General features: G+C 40.9%; 1 protein-coding gene across 4 annotated transcripts in view; it reads left to right on the top strand.

The window, feature by feature from the left end:
- PIP4P2 (phosphatidylinositol-4,5-bisphosphate 4-phosphatase 2) overlaps nucleotides 1–17,201 on the top strand; it is a 47,225-nt gene that overhangs the window by 4,465 nt on the left and 25,559 nt on the right. For all 4 annotated transcript variants that reach the window (XM_058564566.1, XM_058564567.1, XM_058564569.1 and 1 more), the window contains one exon: nucleotides 16,601–16,749. In XM_058564566.1, the coding sequence (XP_058420549.1) occupies nucleotides 16,601–16,749 (149 nt within the window). The remainder of the gene's footprint in view (nucleotides 1–16,600; nucleotides 16,750–17,201) is intronic.

The raw sequence follows: 17,201 nt of genomic DNA, 5'->3' as shown, positions 1-17,201 counted from the left end.
TGACCAGAACAATAAGTATTAATCAGTCCATGCAGGGTATTGTTGGTCATGTTGAGGAATTTTGTCTTAAGCTAAGGGATGATCTGGTTAGATCTTTGTTATTATTATTATTTTGAAAATCAGTCTATGTATAGATTAGAGAATGAATTAAAAAGGGGGTGCTAGAGTGGATGAGGATAGATGACTTGAGTGGCTATTGTCATTATTCAGGTGAATTAATAAACTATGATGATTAGCTTGGATTAGGTGGTGGTAGACGTGGAGAGACGAGATGATGTAAAGCAAGTAAATTGAAGAGAGCTTGATGATAGATTAGATGTGGGAGTGAGAGGGAGGTGGAAATGATATCTCCTAGAATTCTGGCTTCCACAACTCAGTGGTGTGATTGCCCACACTGAGACAAAGGATACCAGAAGAGGACCATGTTTGGGGGAACACAGATCATGAGCTTTGTTTTAGACATGATGTATTTAAGATGCTTTCAAATATCCCAAAAGAGATGTCAGATGGGCAGTTGGATCTACAGATGTAGGGCTGAGAAATGAGGCCTGGGCTGAAAATATAAAATTGTATTATTTGCATATTGGTGATAGCTAAATACATGGATGTTGATTCAGAGTTTTCCAAGGCCCCACCAGTGTGCCATGGGATGTGCGGAGATGGAATATATATGTGTTAATGTCAGTCCTTAGAGCAGCAGAAGCTTTCAGGCAGTGGTCTCCAGCTCTGAGTAGCTCTTCAACTGTTGTCACTTTCTCTGTGTACCAAAATGTAAAAAAGTTTGAGAAGCTCCTTATTAGACCACTTAGGGAGAAAGAATAAGAAGAGGAGAGAGCCTCGGGCAAAGCTTTGAGAAACTCCCACACTCAATGATCAGTTAGAGGAGGATGAGCCTGCAAAAAGACTGATAAGTAGCTTCCAGCCAGGCAGGAGGAAAACCTGGAGATTGTATTATCACAGAATCAAGGGGAAGACAATACTTCAAGAGATAAGGAGAGGTCAAACATGTCAAAAGCTGCAAGAAAGAGCAAATAAAGGCTAAAATAATGTCTTTTGAACTTAGTGCCGTGGAGGTCATTAGTGACCTGCCTTACTAAGAGTGGTTTATACATATTTACATTCAAATTCTTTTTAAAGAATTGAAGCATTACGCATTTCCATCTAATGTAATTTTTTTTTTTTTTTGGGAGGAAGATCAGCCCTGAGCTAACGTTCATGCCAATCCTCCTCTTTTTGCTGAGGAAGACTGGCCCTGGGCTAACATCTGTGCCCATCTTCCTCCACTTTATATGGGATGCCGCCACAGCATGGCCTGACAAGTGGTGTGTCGGTGTGTGCCCGGGATCCCAACCGGCGAACCCTGGGCCGCCACAGCAGAGCGCATGCACTTAACCACTACGCCACGGGGCCGGCACTAATGTAATATTCTAATGTACATTTATTTTAATTGTAAAATTACCTCAAAGCAACTTAACTTCAATGAAGAGGCTGATACTCCTTTATTCTGAAACACACTTCGATTTCCTGTGAAACGCATTGTGTTTTAGAAGCCATTGTCATTTCTTTTTCACCTTTGTTTCACTTTTTAAAAATGTGTCAATTTGAAATTGCTTGAGGAAATGTTTTCAGTGACTAGAAAAGAAATTGATGCCTGGTTTGAGAGAGAAGTTATTTAATATGTACTCTTGTACTTCTTACATAGAAATGGTACAGTAAAGAAGCTGTATTTTTAGTGATCCTCCTATGTCCTTCACTTGGAGTATCTAAAGTTATAAATGGTGTCTTAGTTTAAAGTGGGGCGAGGTCTTATTTCACTTAGAACTATGTTGTACACTAGACTAGAGTTTTACTGAGTGTCATAGCCAGTTAAAGCTGCTGTAACAGAATACTGTAGACGGGTGGCTTAAAAAACAAATTTATTGCTCACAGTTCTGGAGGTTGGGAAGTCCAAGATCAAGGTACCAGCAGATTTGGTGTCTGCCAAGGGCCCTCTTCTGGTTTGCACACTGCGAACTTCTCATCGTGTCCTCACATGGCAGAAAAAGGGCAAGAGAGCTCTCTAGGGTCCCTTTCATAAGGGCACTAATCTCATTCATGAGGGCTCCACCCTCATGACCTAATCACTTCCCAAAGGCCCCACCTCTAGGCCCTGCCTCTTATACCATTACATTGCGGGGGTTAGGATTCCAATTTATAAATTTTGCAGGGACACGGACATTCAGTCCATTGCATTGAGTTAGAGTCTGTGACTATGTTTGGGTGGTCTTTTAAATTTCTCAGCCTCCTTGCATCCTTGCAGAGTTTAAGGTTGGCCATGGATTGGCAGGAACAGATGATGCAGACCCAGAGACCCATGCTACGTGCACAACTCACTGTAAGATTAGAATAAATTCTCACTTTATTTGCCAAGGATTCTGAAACCACTGGAGGGCAGGTTGTCACAACGAGCAGAAATAGGTGCAGCGTGTTTGAGAGCAGCTCCCTGAAGCTCCCTGAAGGCCCCATACGGATGTGCACCTGCGGGGGTACTCAGCAAGCAGGGTCTTGCTGAGGCTTGATTTTGTGCTGTGCTAAAGCTAGTGCTCCATTTAAGGGAATTAGGTTCTTGAATCAAAATCGGCTTCACTGAGGCCACATCCTTATGAAGGGAAAATAGAGCCCAAACACTGGTAAAGTATATCTGCTTCCAGTTTTCCAGTATTGTGGCAAGCCCATTTCCTATTATAATCTTTTTCTGTTATTCGGCAGGCCTTAGGCTCCATGATTCTTTTATTCTGTTCTATAATGCCCACATTTCCTTCTGGCTCTACCCAGCATCTTTAAAATGTTAATCAAGAAATGTTTCATTAAGTCAGTCATCCTTTCAAATATTTGAGTGCCTATTACACTGTTGCAGATGCCGGGGAGCTTACATTCCCGTGAGAGATACATACAGTGAGCATTATATTTCAGAGAGTGAAGAAAATAAAAGCAGGCATGAGGACAGAGTAACTGGCTGCGTGGGGAGTGTTTCAGATAGTGTGCTCAGGAAAGACATCACAGAGATGCAGCTGCTCGGAGACCTGAAACATGAGTCGGAATCAGCCATTGGACGATTTAAGGGAGGAGTGTGTCAGGTAACGTGACAAGCAGGTATAAAACATGCTGATTTAAACCAGGGGGACAGTGGGTTAGAGCGTGGTGACTTACAGGAAGTGTGGTAGAAGGGGTTAGAGGACTAGACTAGGGAAGACCAGAGCTTTGCAGCCACTGTCAGGAGGTGGGATTGTATGCTGAGGATAATGAGAAGCTGTGCAGGGTTTGGAGCAAAGGTGAGACGTGAAATGTTTTACCTTTTAAGAAGATCATCCTGGTTGGTGTGTGGAGAATGGGTTATTGGGGGGAAAATGAGAAGAGACTAATAAGACGTGAGACTGATCAGGAGGCTGTTGGAGTGAAATAGGCAAGCGGTGAGGGTGGTCTGAATCACGGTAGAGGCGAGCAAGCAGTCAGATTGGTTGATTCAGGACATATTTTAAACATAGAGCAGCAGGACGAGGAAGATTGGCCCTAAGCTAACATCTGTTGCCAATCTTCCTCTTTTTTACTCGAGGAAGATTGTTGCTGAGCTAACATCTGTGCCAGTCTTCCTCTATTTTGTAAATGGGACACCACCACAGCATGACTTAATGGGTGGTGTGTAGGTGGGCGCCCGGGATCCGAACCTGCGAACCCTGGGCTGCTGAAGTGGAATGTGCGAACTTAACCGCTACACCACCAGGCAGGCCCTCAATATTCTGTTTTAGACAAGTTGAGTTAGAAATACTGTTAGTCATCATTCAATTGGAGGTGTTGAGAAGGCAGTTGGATGTACAAGTCTGGAGTCTGAGGAGATATCGGGGCAAGTTTCATTTGACAATTATTTATTAAATGTATGATAACACTCTGCTGCTGTGGGAGGTGATGGTTTTGACTTCCTGTTTATTTCCAAGGACTCTGCAAACTCTTTGCAGGAACGTCAAAGTTTTAGGGTAGAGCATTCTGTTAAAATCTTGCAAGATTTATCAGATAGATACAGATGTTAACCAGATGGATACAGATGTTAGAGAGGAGAGTTAGCAGGATAGATGTTCATAAGTATCTTTGAGGGCAATAAGCAACTATCTGGGAAGTGATTCAAAAGGAAACCCTAATCCTTCCACTTTGGGACAGCGGACAACCCTGGATATGGCTTTCTGCTCAGCTGTTTTTTGTTTCATTTTTATAAGGATGAAGAGATATTGCATAACCTGGAAATGACATCCCTTTAATAGCTCCTAAAAGGGATTATGTTCTTCCTGCTACTGTCCTTCTGAGAGGACTTCTATACTTTTTTTGGTGGGGATGCATCAGAGTTTGTGTTGCTTTGGCACTTTTCTAGATTTTTCCCTTTCCCTGGTTGCTGTTGTAAGGTGAATTTCTTTTTCTCTGTAAGAATAGAAATAATTATGTGAAAAAGAAATGGAAAGCATAGCTCCTCTTCCTGGCCTTCAGGTGAGCTTCTCAAGCATTGTGTAACTAAATCCCTTTATAGTTTCAGAGACCATCTACCAGCAGGTGTGGTTTGGCCTGGGGGACCTGGGACTTGAGTTCTTTTGCCAGTTACTACTTGACCTTAGAATAGTTACTGTATATCTCTGGGCCTCAGTTTCCCTCCTGAGACGGAGTGGTGTAGTATACTCCCTGTTGTTTTTATATTCTGTCACACAGTTGTTCTTGGTGAGGAATCTGGATACACCTAGGAGGATATCTTTATAACTTTAAAATATAAATGGTTATTATCTTTGCCTGCCTCACTCTTTTACTTCCAATGTCCCCTTCTCACTTAAATTCCTATTTTTTCTAGTATCCTTTCAAAAATTGGAAAGATAATATATTGAACATTAAGGAGTGTTACATGGCTGTTTTGACCATCAGAAGCCCAATTAGCATGCAGTATTTTGTTCTTCCATAGAATGTATTTGTGTGTGCCACGTGACTGGTTAGGGCATTCTATTCAAAGCATGTATTTCTAAAGACAATGGCAAAGTCTTTCTTCCTCTCATACTTTGTCAAGTTGAGATATTTAAGCTTGGTAGATTCATAACATGGATTTTAAAACTGTGTTCAAGAAAGTCCCTAATTGTTCGACATCTGACCATGTCATTTCTACAGAGGGAGAATTTGGGGGAAAGTATGTTACAAGATGAAATTTTATAGTTGCAGAGATTAAGTAAAGTGCTAAGATTGACCATTCAGAGGAAAAGCAATACGTAGGGATGATAGTGAGTAGATTTAAAGTGAAAAGACTGTCACAGATACCTGAGTTGTTATTAATCTTAGACTTCAGGACATTTCCCAAATAAACATTGATTTCTACTGAGCTGTGTGGATTCTACCAATTAATACAAAATTATTTTAAAAATTTATAAGAAAACCATTTTCCAAATTTATGGAGTTCTGGGATCCTGCTCTGGTTCTCTATATAGAATACTTTGCCATGCTCAACAAAAGTAGTATTTTTATTTGCTAGTGGCCCATAATGAGGACATAGGTTATTATTAAAACTATCAGACATTCCTGAATACAAGATGACCTAAATGGAAGCCATATGGTCTTTTATGACCTAGCCTCAAAAGTCAAATATAGTGTCACTTCTGCCATGCTCTATTGGTCAAAGCAGTTATAAACCACCTGGACTTAAGGTGAAGGAACATTGACTTCATCTCTCAAGGGGAGGAGTGTCAAAGAATTTGTGGCCATGTTGCAAAACCACCACAATAAGTCATGATAGCTCCACAAACTGGAACACTATGCTGCTTGGAAAGACATGAGGAAACTCTATATACTGTTATGGAAAGATTGCCAGGATACACAGTAAAGTGAAAAAAAATCAAGATGAAGAACAATGTGTAAGACATATTCCCTTTTTTGTAAGAAAAGTGGAGGAAAGAGAATATGTATATGTGTATATTACCTGTATTAGGCTAAAGAAATATTGGAAGGATTCATAAAATAATAAGTGGAAATCTCTGAACTAGGGCATGGTGGATGGGCGCAGAAGTTGGAGTAACAATTCTGAGCGTACATTTTTTTTCACATTATCTTGATTTTTTTTTTGAGGAGGAGGAGCCCTGAGCTAACATCTGATGCCAATCTTCCCCTTTTTTCTTGAGGAAGATTGGCCCTGAGCTAACATCCGTGCCCATCTTCCTCTACTTTATATGGTACGCCGCCACAGCATGACTTATCAAGCGGTGCATCCGCGCGCGCCCGGGATCCGAACCTGCAAACCCCGGGCCACCGAAGCAGAGTGCGCGCACTTAACCGCTTGCGCCACTGGGCCGGCCCAATTATCTTGATTTTTGAGCCATGCAAATATGTTACTAATAAAATTTAATATATCAGAAAAATACATTAGCTCTTTGGCCACATTATATTATTGATCCTTATAAAGTTTATCCTTGATTAGTACCCTGAACACTACAACTATTGCCATTTTTTAGACCATGTCCCCACATCACTGTACAGTCACACCCTACATTTCTTTGTGTTTGATTTGGTCCATTGCGCCAGCCTGTTAAGATCTTAATAGGAAGAATCCTGTTTTGAAATGGGAAACATATCACTATGTGTATATGCTTTTCCCTAAGATCATGCTCATTGCCTCACACCAGTATCATTTATTAGCGACTTCTAGTCTTTTCTAGATGAAGATTTACTTTTTTACTTCCTATGGGTAGATGAGTACGAAAGGGATTTTAGAAACTGAAACATTCAAATTCTACCCATGTATCAAAGCCCTTTTCTTTTATGCACTCCTTACTAATCTCTGTTACTGGAAATATATGTTTCCAAAGCAATATCTCTGAACATTTCCACTATGTATCTTGATACTTATGTGTGTACATGACCCTATCAAGGGAGACAAGGAGGGAGATAGGATTCCTGTATCTTTCATCTCTGAGTCCTACCATAGTCCCTTGCACATGATCTTAGACTTCTAAGGCTCAACAAATATCACTTGTATGAATAAATGATAGACTGAGAAAACGAGGAAGGATGGCATGATGGTGATTTTGAAGTCACTTAGGGAGTGAAGGTTTTACAGGGAGCTAGAGGAATATGAGAACAAAAGATGGCAGTGATCCAGCAGAGCATGTAGCCAGATTGCTTTCCTCATTAGAAACGTCCACATGGCAAAGGTAGGAGCTCCATGGCTATAACCCCTGCTGGCTACAATGAGGAACTCTCCTCTTCATGGATTAACTTCTGGATTTCTTTAGCATTTGCTACATTTTGAAATGAAATTCAGTTAACTCATGGGGTAAAAATATCTAAGCACTAGAATTTAAGAGATTTATTTACTACATATCTTTCCACACTTTTGTATACTTAAAAAAATAAATATTGGTTCTAAGAGGTTCATTTCACTCCATATATGTGTCTGATTTTGCTTCAATTTATGGTGAATATGTCCCAAATTCCAAAATTACTAAGCTGTTGACTTTTCATCCAGAATCTATTAATCCGTAGGTCATTTTTTTTACAAATGAGTGAAATATTTCAAGATAGCAAAATACTGAATGTAATGTAATCATTCATCTATCTTACCATTGGATTCTATCAGACTTTAACATGTGTCATAGTTTCATATATTTAAGCAAATAAAACATTACTAATCCAGTTGAACTTTTTCCCTTCCCCCTATACCGAGGTCACTTTTCCCCCTCATATTCCCTCTTATCTAAAATGCCTTATAACAAACTTTGGGTTCAGTTATATTTAAGTACATTTATAACTGTGTTTCATGAATACTTGTAACCTCTAAGTTACCGCTTAGTGTGTATACCTAGTTATATGCAAAGGAGTGTCTTGCTTTCTCTTAGAAAATGTACACAGTCTGTGGTACTTTGTGAAAATGAGTGGTCTAGGAAGAGTGACAGAATAGGAATTCTTTACCTCCGTAGGCTACAGGAGGAGTTTCTTAATTTCTAGGCAAGTGCATTTTTTGCCCTGGAAATAATTTGTTTTTCTGTACTAAACATGAATATCTCTCTATTTTTCTTGAAACACATGCTTTCTTGGAAGCAATATTGTAAATAACAAATTAAGAATGGAGCCATGCATGTAAGCAATGTGATTTCACATAGGTCATCAGAAAAAACTGCATTTTTTGAAATAGAAAAAAAGACAGTAGTTGACAAAGTGAGAGGAGAATACATAACTTATGAACTGTCTATACTTGAAGAAAGCACTGGTGCCACAGATGAAATGCATTATTAGAATGAGGTTGAAATACTGCCTTATGAGAAATAGAGAAGTCAGAGCAGAAGCTTTTGTCATCCAGGAATTGGTCATTGGCAAGTCATTGGGCATTTCTTGCCAGCATGTCCAGTTATATGGCAGTGTTTTGATACAACCCAAATGCCTGAGACCAGTAAGGAAGGGAAAAATAGCAGAATAATAGCTCATAGTGGAATTCAGTAATCATCGCCTGCTGTATAAGAACGCCTGGTTTATTGTTGCCTTGGGACCTCCACATAAGCTCCTATAAGTAAGACTGTAGGCACTAGGCTGTAGAGGGATATTGGCCCCAAGCTGATATTACCACCACACTTAGTGAGGTATGGCTGTTTTTCTAGAGCTGCCGACTGGAGAGGGAAGTTAATGGTTAATGTACAGAAAGGTTGCAGCACTCAAAGAATGCTAAATTGTGCTAGAGTGACTCTTTGCCACCACCCTCCTTTTTCCTTCCCTACCCCTCACTCTGACACTCTGTCTTAGTCAGATTTACATGCCCTCTTCTGTGCTCTCAAAGTCCCGTGTGTGATGTTTTTTTTTTTCTTTTTGTGAGGAAGATTAGTCCTGACCTAACATCTGTTGCCAATCCTCCTTTTTGCTGAGGAAGATTGACCCTGAGCTAACATCTGTGTCCATCCTCCTCTGTTTTATGTGGGACACCTGCCACAGCATGGCTTGACAAGCGGTGCGTTGGTCCACACCCGAGCTCCAAACCTGCGAACCTCGGGCCACTGAAGTGGAGTGCGTGAACTTAACCGTTATGCCACCGGGCCGGGCCCTGTGTGCCTGTTCTCATCGGAGCACTTACCACACCAAATTGTACTTGTAGTTTTACTGCCTTTCTACATGGTAAGAAGGTGTGCTCTTTGAGGCTGGAGCATTCCTCATTCTCCACGGTGTCCCTGACATACATCCAGCACAGGGCCCGTCCAGAGGAGGTGCTCAAGCACTTGTGGCCCACTGAATGCTGCTAACTCCTGGGGATCCAGCTGGAGTGCCTGACTGGCTGCTGCGTTTTCTGCTTCCTCTGGCATCAGAGCTCACAGAGGGGCCCTATATCACATCTCCTCAGTTACAAAACTAGGATTGCCCTGGAGCAGCAGTCAAACTTAGAAAAAAGCAAGGTGAATGAAGATGTGACAAATCTCACCCACTCCTTTTAGTAGTGACACTAATCTCTGCAGTCCTCCCAGGGATGTGGTGTCGCTTTTGGTAGAAGATCCAGGGGCCTCTGCATAACCCTTCCTGCCTTCATCTATGGGCCAGAGAACCAATTTGATATTTTGCTGGTTGGGAAGAATGTCTGTTCTAATTATGTATTCAGGAACTGGGAAAAGAACTTCAACGTGGGTCCCCAGATCTACTAGGACCACTATGAGTTGGACCTTGGGTAAGACTCTATAAGCTGATGGCCATAAGCCCTCCCTTTCACTGGTGGACCACAGTGGAATTTTGGGTCTTCAGGAATTAGCACCATTTAGGAGCTAGTTTCTAGTAATCCCTGAAAGATCTGTGTATTTCTTTTTCCCCAGTGAATAGTAACTCTAGTAAATGGTCTCAAATCTCTTTGGAGAAGGCTTGGAGATTTACAGTATATACTTATGGCAGTGCCGCTGAGTCATTCCTCAAGGGCATGAACCAACCCTTCAATAAAGATGCTCTGGGTTGGTAAACTTGCTCTTGTTGGAAATTGGTTGAAAAATTATGACTCTCTACTGTGGCTACTCAAGTCAGGTTGCTGGTTACAAGACCTAATTTTTTCTGTTATATATAACCAAGTAACATTTTTGTAGGTTACCCATCCATTTCAATCCTTGCCTTATTTCAATTAGCCACTGCCAAAGGTCCTTGTGGGTCAAAATTTTCTCATATCCACTATTTTCCATTACAGTAAATGTACCCACCTTGTCTTTGGCTTCTAAGTGCTGCCATTTGGCCTTTCTTCCTCTGGGATCCCATACTCCCCACTGAAATCAGGCAGCACATCGCAATAGTCACCCTGCCCTGTAGTGCCTGGCCTGCGTAGGAAAGCTACCAGAGCAGGACACGTGTGTTCCCCTAAATGATATATATCTTGATGCCTCAGTGAAAGGTGCTTCCTTTGGGTCCTCTCTGGGGAGGCAGTAGGGTGTGGGTGAGCAGATTTCATACAGTAAGTTCACTCCAACGTTACTAACTCCCTAAGCCTTTGATTACTTCTTCTGCATCATGCTAGGGATGTTCTGATATCTCAACCTCATTAAATATAAGGCCAAGTCTCATCAACCAGCAAGTAAACTGATAGAACTACTTCCAGCTTTAAACAAACGTCAAATCCAGAACACCTGGCAAGTGTACCCATATCATTAAATTTGGCTCAAATCAGTGTTATGTTCTGCGCTCTTTGGTTTAACACCCTTAGGATCTACTCCTGCTCATACTCTCCAGATTTCTGACAATCTGTTTTATCAAAGCCTTGCAACTCTCTTGCTGTATAAGCTGCTTCTTTCTAAGTCACACTTTGCACCTGTCCTTCTGGAACGTTGAGATCTGATCCTGGTTGTGAGTCTTGAGGCAACAAGAAGTTTGAGGATAAGGAAAATGGCCATCCTCTTGTAAGACAACTGCCTCACGTGAGCTTATTACAGAGTTTTCCAGTAAAGGAAGGCTCATCCTCCTCAGACGCAAGAAGGAAAGCTGCTTTCCACTCACAAGGGAGGCTCAGAGTGACTCAGGGGTTGAAGATTCTCAGCTCTGTTTGGGTGCAACCACATGGCCCTGTTCCAAGTGTCACAGTTCCACTCCTTTGCAAACAATGTCTTAACTTTCACATGAGAGACTTGGTAAGGCTATGGATTTACCTGACATTATGATTTTGCAATCTATACAATTAAATTTTGTTTGATTTCCAGCAATATAAGCCCTGTGACAATTAGAAATAAGTGATACTTTTAGGGCTACAATAGAAGTTCTCGGACCGTGACTTGAGCTGCGAGTTTAAAGACCTGAGCTTCTCATTATCTTTCTGTAAATGCTCCATTGCATTTATGAGAATTCACCCCATATCACAATCCATATAGTAATTATTACTGCCATATGGTCAAGCGAAGGAGCCACAAACATCACAATCATCTACAGGGGGATAATCTGATTCAGCAGGATGCCACCGCATGCCGTCAATTACTACCATACCATGTCCCACTGGTAAAGGAGCTCAGCACTGCCTTCAAGCCCCAGGCATGATCAAACCACTCCTCCAATCCCTTTTTTTTTTTGTTTTTTTTTGTGAGGAAGATTAGCCTTGAGCTAACATCTGTCGCCAATTCTCTTTTTCTGAGGAAGACTGGCCCTGGGCTAATATCCGTGCCCATCTTCCTCTGCTTTCTATGGGACGCCGTCACAGCATAGCTTGACAAGTGGTGAGTTGGTCCACACCCGGGATCCGAACCTGTGAACCCCGGGTCACCAAAGCGGAGCGTGCGCACTTAACTGCTGCGCCACTGGGCAGGCCCCTCCCATCCCATTTTTGAGGGTCTATTTCCCGAGATTACTCCTGGTGTGAGTTTTGTATCTTCATTTAGGACATGAAGATAGAAACCACACAATAGAATATAATAGAAAGAATTGTTAATTGGGTATAAAGTTGTTAACTAGGTAACTAAAAGGTAAAAATATTACTCTAAGGTATCAAGTAGGTATCAAATGCAGGAAGCAGCTACCACCTCTAGAGCTGAGAGAACAAAGGGAAGAGATTGGAATTATTAAAATTTAGTAATTTAGAGGAGTCCTACAGAACTGAAACGACTTCTGAGAGGCACCGGCCAGCTGGTGCTAATGTCTCTGGGCTCTGGGGAAAGACTTTGTACACCTGGGGAGAGGGCTGCCAGTCTCTTCTTGCTCCTCCAACCTTGCGGGCTCCTTTTATCACCACCTGTTAACAGACATGACTTGCAGCCCGCTGGCAAAGCCAAAATGTGGTTTGCCGAGTTCCAGCTCCAGCGTGACAACAAGAGAAGTGTGGACTGGAGCTGAGACTCAGTTACCCGGGAGCGAGCACATTACCTTCCAGTCTAACTTCGGCCAGATGGATCTTTCAGGGATGTCACAGTTCTAGGAGAACCCAAGAGTCTCCTGGATAGTATTATTTCTTTGGTTTCAGAGGGGAGGAACAGAAGGTGGTCTTCCCCTTCTCTCTGTTGAACTGGGCTGGAGAGGGCTTACGCTGAAGTCGCTATCCCATCGCAGCTGCGCTCACCCTGTCCCTAACCCATACTCTCCACCAAGATCCTGAAGAGAGAAAGCCAGGCCTTTCCTCCCTGGCTGGTCCTTTTTGCTTTTCTTGCTCGTCCTGTAATCATAGTATCCTAAAATATCTCTCATTCTAATCTGATGTCATTTTTCAATTTTGATACGTCTTTACGAGGCCTGAAGGGCTGAGTATAAGGAATCTATTAGTGAAGTAAGTGAAGTAAACTGGAAAATATTGCCGTTGAAGAGACTTATCAAGGAATAACTGAGATAATGAAGGTCAGCGCAATCCAGCAAAACAACTTCAACCTTTAAAATGCTGGAGGATATATCTGGTAAAAAATGAAGTATGGATTACTACACCAGGATGAATCAGCAGAACGGAGGGGCTGTTTGGCATAAAATAGATACATTAGGTCAATGTTTGTGATGGGAAAATGTAATTTGATCACTTGTGGGTTCATGGAGTAATAATGGTTCCTTTTGAGTGTTTCAGGAGGACCATTATGTATGCCTTGTGATCCAGATTCTTTCATCTTGTCTCTTTAAGAATCTCAGTTTTTCTATGAAGTTTCTGTTATCATGAATTGATTCCTTTTTCGTAATCTGCTCTATTTTTTATTTTCCCTGACTCTTCCTTCTCCTCCTCCTAATCCCCTTTAACTCAGATGTGATTCTTGTTTAAGTGTTTCTACAGAATCCTCGTTCGTCCTTACATCTTTTCCCTGTATTAAATCGTTATTCATTGAGAGAGGCAGCTGTTCCTGTGGCGAGACCTCTGAGAGAGGAGTCAGCTCTTGGCTTTGCTGAAGTGGGACGTACAAGTCTGTTCCAAAGTTAGAATCTCTGGGCTCTGGTTTTCTCTTCTGTGAGATGAAGAAATCAGATGATTGAATTTAAGATTGCTTGAATTTCTAATATTGTACAATTCTGAATCTTTGAGGGAGTTTTTCAGGATTGAGGACTACTGGTCTATCAAATATTGCTCACACGGAGGAAAAAGATTTTTCATTTAGGCCAACCCCATAGAGCAAATGACTATTGTTTAAATGAAAAGTATATCTCTTCCAAAATGAAGAATTTTTGTGACTCTTAATATCTAATAATCCCTATTTCTAAAATTACAGTGGACTTTGTATGCAGGGCAGAAATTTAAAATAGTGGCGATACTGGTGATCTGTTGACTGTTTTAATGTGAAAAAAGACAAAAGGAACACTCTAAGTTGCTACTTATTGTAGGTTTACTAACTGTGGAATAAATATCTGGAATTAAAATTCGCTTATAAGAGGAGATAGAGTTATAGGTGAAGGTTTCCTTGGGGTCAAAGTACCAGAAATATCTCTATATCAGCTGAGGGCAGAAGTAATGGACAGAAAATTGAAATGATAGGCCTGAAAGCACGCTTTGGTGGAGCAATTAGGCTGCAACATCTGTCATTCTATTGATCTCTTGGATTGATTCCATCTATGTGGTGGGCCAAGCCAGTGTCCCCTAGCTGCCTCACCTCTTTCAGGGCGTGATTTGGAGAGGGTATTCTTCTATATAGAAGAGAGCCCCCTTTTCAGTCAAGCTGCACTCCCCCTGCTAGGACCCTAGCTCCTCTGCATGGAGAGTGGCAGTAATATACTTAGTGTTATTTTCTCAAGAGAAATAGATGTGTCTGATAAATTTCCGTGACTCACTCATTCATTCATTCATCCTTGCAGTCAATAAATATTTAGTGAGCATCTGTCATAGACCCAACACAATGATAAGAGCTGGTGAATCAGTCCTGCACAAGTCAGACATGACCCTGACCTCATGGAGCTTATGGTCTCCGCTAGCTTAGACTCCTAATCCTCACTCGTCATTCTTTCCTCCTCCCTCCACTTCACAAGCCTCCGAAAGAGTAGATTCTGGCATATTTTTGTCATAGAAGGCTTTTCTTTTTTTTTGGTAGATTAAAAATTATGTAGTGCAAATCTTAGAGGAAAAATTCACAAGGTTTTGTTGGCTCTGATGCGCCTCAAATGCTTTTTCTGCCTTGAGCAGTGCTTTTGCCTGGATTTTACTGTCCTTTGAGTTGCAACGTGTGGCCTCCTCTCCTCACCCCCAATGCACTTGTTTTCTTTGTGATATTGTCTTATCTTTACATTTCTTTTCTGTCATACTATGTAAGATGGAGACCTGTAATTATGGGAAAACTACTTCGTGTTACTTTATAACTCAAGAGAAAGGCAAGAGAGGAAAGTAACTTTTATTATAATACCATTTCTAATAATTACTAAAAACAATATTTATTGTTACACACCAGGCAGTGTGTCTTGAGTTTCTAGTGAGGCATGTATTCTCTTTCCCAGGACAATACCTTCTTGATGGAGATCTGATACAGTAACCTGCAAATTGCAAGGGCTCAGATATATTGTTGACTCATTGTTCCTTTCACCTGTTTTTGTCTTCTTGATTAATACATTGCAGGTCACTCTGGATCAACCTCAAATTCTTTCAAGGTTTTAAAGCTACTTTTATAATTTAAGACATCTGTAGCTTCAAGTTCAGTGTTTGGCAGTGTTCTGGTGTCAGCCTCCCAGAAATGTGCAAATATTGTCATTTCAAAGTGGCCTCTTTCAGAGCCTTGGCTGCTCCAGAAATTCAGCTTATTATGAATCACTTGAATGAATAACACTTGTTGCTAATCCTTTGCAAGTCTGAAAAAATCTACATGATAAACCTCAGTGATGCCAGGTGGTAATATGTGGATTTTAGACAGACTATAATGTGCTATGCGCTAACTCATTTTAAAATATCACAGAGTTCAGAACCTAATCCAGTGGATAGAAAATTTCTATTTCAAAAATAGCTCTGTTCATGATTAGCTATTGTGATTGTGTTTCCTAGCGTCACAGAGGCTCCTGAGATGTCAGTTCTCTTTAGTGGGGCTTCAGTCACGTGGATAAGGTGCAGTCCTTTCTGGATGTCCTAAGACGACACCTTACCTTGAAAGGGCCTCCTGTGCGTGTAACAGAGATAGCTGCAGAACAGGCTTAGGCAGTCCCCTTTAGAGACCCGGAGGAGGAGATCTCGCTTCTGGAGGAGTATATCTGGATTCTTTTTCTGAGACTTTCGTAGCAAATATATACTTCCGGTAGGTGAATATGATTCTGAAACTGTGCCTCCACGCTTTACCCCATCAGGCGACCTTAGGACTCTTAAAAAACAGTGTGTGTGTTTGTGTGTGGGTATGTGTCTGTGTATCTCTGTATTCTGGGAGTTTTCAAACACAAAAGTAGTAAGAACAAAATGAACTATGTCATTATATTCATCAGTTATCAGCATTTTGATACTCTTCTTTCATCTATTTCCCCATTCTTTTTTTTTTCTTCGAGTATTTAAACTAAATCCTAGACATTGTATTTTTTACCCATAAATACTGTAGTGCATTCCTTAGATTTTTAATATTAAGTAAAAATTTGAAACTAATAATCGTTAAATTTATTTTTGTTTTGTGTCTGAAATTAGCATGGTTCTAATTAGGTTTCTTCCATGTTAATAAGTTTATTTTCATTTTTGTCTCTCCTTGACTGCCACCAAAACCCTATTTTGTTCTTGTCATAGCCTGCAGTTATTATACTGGTTCTAGTATAAACAGAGCATGACAGCTACACATTTATGTGTATGTATAAACGATTTAAAAACTTGGCTCTCATGGACTATTTCTGTTTCTTGTTAGATCATTAGCGTAAGACTTTCACTTTGGGTGTAAATCATCAGTTTCCTATTACAAGCTCTGTGAATTTACATGTAGGAATGGAGTGGATATTTAGAGTATAGGTTGGTAAGAGGAAACTGGGTCATTCGGGTAGACCTAGGCAAACATGATTTGGATTTTATCAGTTAAGAATTATTCTACTTCACAAGATAGCCCTGTGTGTGTTTATGCTCCAAAACTAGGATAAGTTGGATAGCTCTAAAAATGTAAATAAAAGAATGAGGGGAAATTTTGATAGTTTCTACTTTACTTCTATTGCTTGTATGCTCCAACACCAGCCATAATATCTCTGAGACTCTGATTCATGGCTGATATCTTTTCAGCGGAACTCCCACCTCCATATACAGCCATTGCTAGTCCAGATGCCAGCGGCATTCCAGTAATAAACTGCCGCGTGTGCCAGTCTCTGATCAACTTGGACGGCAAGCTTCACCAGCATGTGGTTAAGTGCACGGTTTGCAATGAAGCTACGGTAAGTGGAGATTTCCATTAATAAAAGCATAAATTCTTGTCTGGCATCTTCTCCTTAAAGGAAACGTGCCAATACTGTTACTTGAAAGTAGATGTGGGCTGGATACCGGCATGGCCATATTTTTTCATCCTTTCTTTCTTCTGTCTGTTTCTCTTTTATCATACAAAGATGCCTCCAGGTGTTTAAAGCTAACTCTATTACAAAAATTTCATGGTCAATTTAAATATAATGCCGTTTGGCTCTTCGTTTCTAAAACGAAACTGACCATGGACAGTTATTTATAATTATCTTCAGTATCTATCTATATCACAACTAAATCCACTCTGACTTTCACTAAAATGAAAATTTACTGATGTTCACTACAGATGTGGACTTTGTACTTGTTATGTGGAAAATGACCTTGCTTTACTTCTGTGGGATGGCAGTGTGGTTTTCCTGGGCTTTTGTGATGA

The sequence above is a fragment of the Diceros bicornis genome, chromosome 21 (genome assembly GCF_020826845.1).
Source record: "Diceros bicornis minor isolate mBicDic1 chromosome 21, mDicBic1.mat.cur, whole genome shotgun sequence".
Taxonomy (NCBI): Eukaryota; Metazoa; Chordata; class Mammalia; order Perissodactyla; family Rhinocerotidae; genus Diceros; species Diceros bicornis.
This window is presented reverse-complemented; position numbering and strand designations above follow the sequence as displayed.